The following is a 6,793-nucleotide window of genomic DNA, read 5'->3' on the forward strand; positions in this document are numbered from 1 at the left end:
GGGTTTTTCCCAGATTTATTGGGTTTCCTCCTGAATTGGTGTATAGGCATTATTGTCTAGTGGAGATGGATATGATCGGGTGGTTCTGCTGGTGGCACGATGATACTCCAGTGGTCCGTCAGTGATCCAAATTTGCCGTTCAAAAAAAAAAAAAAAAAAAAAAAAAAAAAACATCGTGATCTAAGTCAGTTAAAATGACGAAACTACCCTTGTCTTGTCCAACTCTTTGGTTCCAAATTCAGTCAATGATTCACCACAACCCCAGTTGACAAAACATCAAGATTCTTTATACATACAAACAATTGTTTATAAAAAAGTTTTGATCTTGCATACATTTGGCTCATCTTTCTGCAGAATCCCCACTTTGGTTGGTACCTCCAAAATTCAGGTTCTAGGGTTTCTTTCAACTTTTCAAGATTCTCTGTTACAAATTATTCACTGATCTATCAATGCTCAATTGACTGAATTTGTGTGATTTTGATTCATTCTTGAAAAACCCTTTTAGGGTTTTGAATAAAGTATGAAACTTGGGGGAGATCAAGTAGTTAATAGGATTAGGGCTTTAGTTGCCAATTGGGTACATTGTAAAAGATTGAATTTTGGGTCAATTAACAGATTCAATGTGATTACTTCTTGTTTGTATATTGTGCTAGCTGTAATTTGTTGGTATGTATACCTCTACGAATTCGTTCCGCCTGCGATAGTTGACGAAACCGCGATCGTTGATTCGATAGATTCTCTATCGAAAGATGCGAAAGATTCAAAGGGAGTGTGTGATCTTTATGATGGGAGTTGGGTTGTTGATGAAACTTACCCTTTATACAATGCATCTCAATGCCCTTTTGCCGAAAAAGGTTTTAATTGTTTGGCTAATGGGAGAAAAAATAAGGGGTATCTTAAGTGGCGATGGAAGCCGAAGAATTGCGATGTTTCGAGGTTTGACGTTGAGGAGGTTTTGGAAAAGCTTCGTGGGAAACGGGTTGTGTTTGTTGGCGATTCGTTGAGTCGGACGCAATGGGAGAGTATGATATGTTTGCTTATGAACGGCGTGGAGGATAAAACGAGTGTTTACGAGGTTAACGGGAATACGATAAGTAAAAAGATTAGGTATTTGGGTGTGAGGTTTAGTTCTTATAATTTTACAGTTGAGTTTTATCGATCGGTTTTTTTGGTGCAAATCGGTTCGGTTCCAAAACGTGCACCGAAGAGGGTTAAATCGACGATTAAGCTTGATGAGTTGGATAGTATTAGCTCAAAGTGGATTGATTCTGATATTCTCGTGTTTAATACGGGCCATTGGTGGAATCGCGGAAAGCTTTTTGAGATGTAAGTTTTTCTTTATTTAAATTTGGTTTCTTGTCGATTTTTATTGATGAATTTTACCCTCTTGTCTTTAATTTGCATTGTTTTTTGGTTGGTTTTGAATGTTAAAATGGCGAGCTTTATAGTGTTTTCATGAAAAGGTTTTATGAATTTATTAGTCACATCCTTCAAATTATCTTTGAAGGTATTCTTAATTGCATCTTTTAACAGGCTTTTAAGGATGTATACTAAATTAAACTATGTCGGTAATGATCTAATTTTTTTTTTAATAAAGTGACTGAAGAGTTTTTATACACTTTCGATGACGTTTATAAGTTTGATCCATTTTTTTTTTTTTTGTAAATTTTATTATTCAACATATCTAAATTAGTTTTGGACAGTGGTGGTTATTTTAAGGTCAATGGAAGGCTAAAACTTGGAATGTCGATCATGGATGCTTATACAACAGCTTTAAACACTTGGGCTTCATGGGTCGAAAATATGGTTAATACAAACAGGACCCGCGTATTTTTTAGGACTTTTGAGGGGAGTCATTGGAGGTACATTGCCATATTTCAAGAAAATTATATATTGTTTAAACACTATGAAAACATGTCTCATCTTTAAAGAACACCGTACATGTTGACTTTTAAGGTCAAAGCAGATTATTACCTTTAAAGTGCGAAATTTAGGGCTATGAACGAACTGAACGTTCAACGAACAGTTCGTGAACCGTTTGGCGGGAAGTTCGTTTGTGTTCGTTCGTTTAATAAATGTACGAACATGAACAAAGGTCGCGTTTGTTCATTTATGTTCGTGAACGTTCGGTAAGTTTGACTTTGACCTTAAAAGTCAAACAATTACTTTTATATCTTGAACGTAAGTAGAAAACGTTACCAATAACACTTTTTTTATGTTACCAGCAAGAGTCACACTTGCAAAGTTACACAAAAGCCTTTGGTTAGAAGTAAGAGAGAATACAGAAGTCATTTTTCCGACATTATAAAAAAAGTGGTGAATAATATGTCGGTTCCTGTAACAACAATGCATGTGACCCCCATGGATTCATACCGCAGCGATGCACATGTTGGTATTTGGGGCGATAATCCAACGGTTCCTGATTGTAGCCATTGGTGCTTACCTGGAGTCCCTGATGCATGGAATGAAATCCTGTTTTCATATTTATGAAATGGTAAGTTGACTATTTGACCTTAAAGTGTCTCATGTTTTTGTTAATCAGAATTTCGTCGTTTTTTGCAGGATTGGGATTATTTTGGTTTGCGAGTTCAAGAGAGATGGAGGAAACGGTTCGGTTCAGGGTCAGGGTTATTATCCGAAACAAATTCAATTAATATTTTGTTGTACAAGGGTTGTATGCAATAAGTGTAGTATGTTTTTGGGTCACCTTTCATGAATAAAATGTGATACAAGTTCTGTTTTCTCTGCAAATGAGGAAATGTTTTTATCTTTTTTCTTTTCTTTTTGTCTGGTCATGTGGGATGTTTTCATTGCTCCGGCTACGCTTCTGGAACGGCAAACCCACTCGACCAGGGGTGCTAAACGGGCCTCGTGGGTCCAACCCGACAAGAATCTGAAAATTTGAAATCGTGTCAGACATATGATCCCCAACCACAACACGAATATTGGTGGGTGGGTTGCAAGAACTGTCTAACTAGCTTTTTCATTTTTCTTTTTATTTTGGTTTTCAACCGGCTTTTTATTTTTAATTAATACTATAAATTATAATTTTACAGCAAAAAATATATAACAATTGCATTTTAATTTAAACTAGCGAGATTAACCCAAGCTACGGGTGTGGGAATTCGATATGTATCATTTTTGTTTGTTATAATACCTTCACTCGTTATAGCAATCGAAAGAGAATCGAAAACCATATTAAAGAATATTGTTAACGGTTCTGATAACACCGATACCGATACTGATTAGTGTTATACCATTTTTAAGTAAAAATTGTATCGAGTCGATGATAAAAAAGTAAGCACGTCGAAATGTCATACTTAGAACTTTAAAAACATCGTGTTTTCAAAGTTGTAAGAGAAAAAGAAAGACTTTGTAAAGTAGTAACCAAGTTTCAAAAGTGTTCCAATTAGGTCACTTAAGTTTCAAAAGTGTTCCAATCAGGTCACTCAACATTCATTCTTCATTAAAATTAAGAGTTTTTTCATCCATTTCATAGGTAACCGTGGTGATGTGGATTTTTGTTTCTTTTTTCTTTTTTATTTGATGCTAACGTCGAGTGATGACGTGAATTGTAACTTGTTTTTTTTTTTAGTTTTTAATGTAATTAAATGGTTTTTATTTTTAATAAATATAATTTCATATATTAAAATAATTCGACCACAGCATCTTATGTTCCATTTTTTTCTTGACACGTGGGAAAAAAGACATGGCTCGATTTGAATGTTAAGTTATCTAATTGTGACAAAAACGACACCAGTGACTTAATTAGAACACTTTTAAAACTTGGTTACTATTCTGTGAAATTTTCCAAAAAAAAAAAAAAACAAAATATGCTAAAAAGTAGTAGTAGTAGTAATAATAATAATAATAATAATAATAATAATAATAATAAAATACGTTTGTGCTTCGGTCACTTGTACATTACTATATGTAAGTCGGTTTTGACTAAAATGTATATCCACACATAAATAGAAATAAGCACGTTATCTTGCAACCTTAAAATATGAAATACTAATTGTCAAGGTTACAAGATAAAAAACAAAATATATAATAAAACAAGCATGAATCAATTGTTCTTTTAACAACATGAATCAACTATTCATCGTACTTTCTTTTTAATTTTTAATTTTAATTTTAATTTAATTTAATTTAATGTGTGTTTTTGCGGATCATTTTAATTTATGACACAAAACATATGTTAATGAAAAAACTAAAAAAATAGGTTAAACAGGTCAACCTGCTTATCCCTTATTGTGATTCGTAAGGCTTTACAAATTATTTTTCGACCATTTCAGCTACTAGTAGCCTTCCAGTTGACTTGAATCCATACAACTAAATGTGTTTGTGGGTTTGACCCGGAACTGTTATACCAAACCTGTAACATCATGCCTAGGGCCGGTTGTTACAAACCTGACCCCCAAAATTTCCTGTAAGGTTTATATCGTGTTTTCATCTCGTTTCAGAAATTCCCAACCCACTCTCTACACATGATGAAGATAAAGTTTATAATATTTAATATTGTGTATTAGAAGATATTAAATAACAATGATGAAACTTTAATTTAATTAGTCAATAAGTTGGCATGCACAACTTTATTTTCAGCATCAAATACAGAATTCAAGCTTGAGAAGTTGCAAGGCTGTGCATGAATGTCATCATATGTTACAAGTTAATTCTTTCCAATCCTCTCATTCTTCCTGCACTCTTGTTCTTCATCAGCATGCAAATCATCATCAACTGTAATGGAAACCGCTTTCATGCCATTTGGAGCTTGCACAATATTCTCTCTCACTTTTACATGCTCATCAACATGAACCACATCTTGTTTCTGAGCTGTCGCGCTGCATTCCCATTTTTTAACGATGAACCACAAAGCGCATAGAGCAAACGCAAGGAAGAAAACGCAGCCAAATGAGACAAAAACTATAAATATGGTAGTCATTGTTGAAATTTCTTGATTTCTTTGATGGATATGATTGAACTTTGTGTTATATTGAGATGGGTTTGATGTGCAAAAAGAAGTTTGATGGATGATTATTTGTAGTATACCGGATAGAACATGACTTCCAAGCTTCAAGAAACTTGACTCTCATATCAAGCAAAAGTAAGTTGTTTGTATTGTAAAACACTTCTCAAATTTTAAAAGCCTATTTCTTTTACTTTTTATTCTCAACATATCGATTGTTACTTTATTAGTGAAAAAAATGGAGTGTGTAATCAATATAATAAATGAACTTTGACTTTACATTATTTCAATTACTTAAGGCCGTGGGGTATGGGGCGGGACTTTTGGCGTGGGTTGGGGTAAAACGCCCAAGTCACCACCCCGGGTGGGCTTGGGTTTGGGGCGTGGCCCTTGGGGCTTGGGTTTCAAGCCGGGCGTGGGGCGGGGGACCAAGGTGACATGGCGGTTGCTGAGTGGCCCATTCAAAGTAGCCGTTGGCTAGCCGTTGGGCTAGCCGTTGGGGGCTAGGTTTTAAAAAAAAAATCTTTTTTCTTTTATATATACTTACCACATTTAACATTTTTCTCACACAATATCAAACACATAAAACACAATATTACCATGAGTTCTTCAAGTTATAGTGAATCGTCATCATCATCTGACGATGGTGCGGCAATATTTCTACAAACGATCACGGCTGTGGTGAAAGCTATCGTGGAAGACGAAGACGATGAGGAAGAGACTCAACAACCTAAACGGAGGAGGAGGTACATCGCTCGTGAACGGCACACCGCTAACGATTTGTTGGTAAGCGATTACTTCTCAGCGGAACCTAAGTATGATGAAAAAATGTTTAGGCGTCGTTTTCGTATGAGTAAAAACTTATTTTTAAGAATATCTAGAGATCTTGAGGAGAAATATGATTATTTCAAACAAAAACCCGATGTAACCGGGCAATTAGGATTTAGTACGTGGCAAAAGGTCACGGCCGCACTTAGGCAGTTAGCGTACGGCAATAGTTCGGACATTATGGATGACTATTTAAAAATGTCTGCACGTGTAGCTAGAGAAACTCTTCACAACTTTTGTTCGTGTATTCTAGAACTTTATAAGAAAAGATATTTGAGAAAGCCCTCCTTCAGTGACATGCAACAAATATTGGAACATCACGCTGATTATCATGGGCTACCCGGGATGATAGGTAGTTTAGATTGTATGAAATGGCCCTGGGAACTTTGTCCTATCCAATGGCAAGGTGCTCACACTAGTGGATTTCATGGGGTGCCAGCCATCATGCTTGAAGCGGTTGCGTCCCAAGATCTTTGGATATGGCATGCGTTCTTCGGTATGCCAGGTTCACATAATGATATTACCATCATACACCATTCGCCTCTTTTCAATGATCGGGTAAATGGTATAGGACCCAAAGGAAGTTTCTTTGTAAACGGGGTTGAGTATGCGTACGGGTACTACCTAGTTGATGGGATTTACCCAGAGTGGGGGGTTTTTGTAAAATCGTTCACAAAACACGGTACCACAGATCCAAAGAGATTTAAGTTTAACAGGGTCCAGATGTCTGCACGTAAAGACGTCGAGCGAGCATTCGGTGTTTTGAAGAAAAGGTGGCGAATATTGGGAATTCCTTGTCGACTATGGGATAAGGATCAAATTGGAAACGTGATGTACACATGTATCATTCTTCACAACATGATTTTGGAGGATGAAGGTAGAGCGGTCGTTACCTACTATGATGACGATGACCCCCAACCAGGTAACGTAACAGACGAAGATAAAGCGGCAAATGAATATTTAATAAAGTCAAGGGATATACATCAGAACCTTCGA

General features: G+C 35.9%; 1 protein-coding gene across 1 annotated transcript; it reads left to right on the forward strand.

The window, feature by feature from the left end:
• Window positions 1–228: 228 nt before the first annotated feature.
• Window positions 229–2,751, forward strand: LOC110873522 (protein trichome berefringence-like 7). The gene is made up of 4 exons (XM_022122459.2): window positions 229–1,326; window positions 1,704–1,862; window positions 2,226–2,494; window positions 2,563–2,751. Exons 1-3 carry the CDS (start codon window positions 521–523, stop codon window positions 2,488–2,490), a joined length of 1,230 nt encoding a protein of 409 aa, XP_021978151.1. The 5' UTR covers window positions 229–520; the 3' UTR covers window positions 2,491–2,494; window positions 2,563–2,751.
• The last annotated feature ends 4,042 nt before the right edge of the window (window positions 2,752–6,793 follow it).

The sequence above is a fragment of the Helianthus annuus genome, chromosome 8 (genome assembly GCF_002127325.2).
Source record: "Helianthus annuus cultivar XRQ/B chromosome 8, HanXRQr2.0-SUNRISE, whole genome shotgun sequence".
Classification (NCBI taxonomy): Eukaryota; Viridiplantae; Streptophyta; class Magnoliopsida; order Asterales; family Asteraceae; genus Helianthus; species Helianthus annuus.

Bases quoted from the DNA above. Each gene is read 5' to 3' on its own strand.
- LOC110873522 (XM_022122459.2), top strand. From the start codon at position 521: ATGAAACTTGGGGGAGATCAAGTAGTTAATAGGATTAGGGCTTTAGTT. The intron at 1,327-1,703 runs GTAAGTTTTTCT...AGTTTTGGACAG, and splicing joins CGCGGAAAGCTTTTTGAGAT to TGGTGGTTATTTTAAGGTCA. The intron at 1,863-2,225 runs GTACATTGCCAT...TTATGTTACCAG, and splicing joins TTTGAGGGGAGTCATTGGAG to CAAGAGTCACACTTGCAAAG.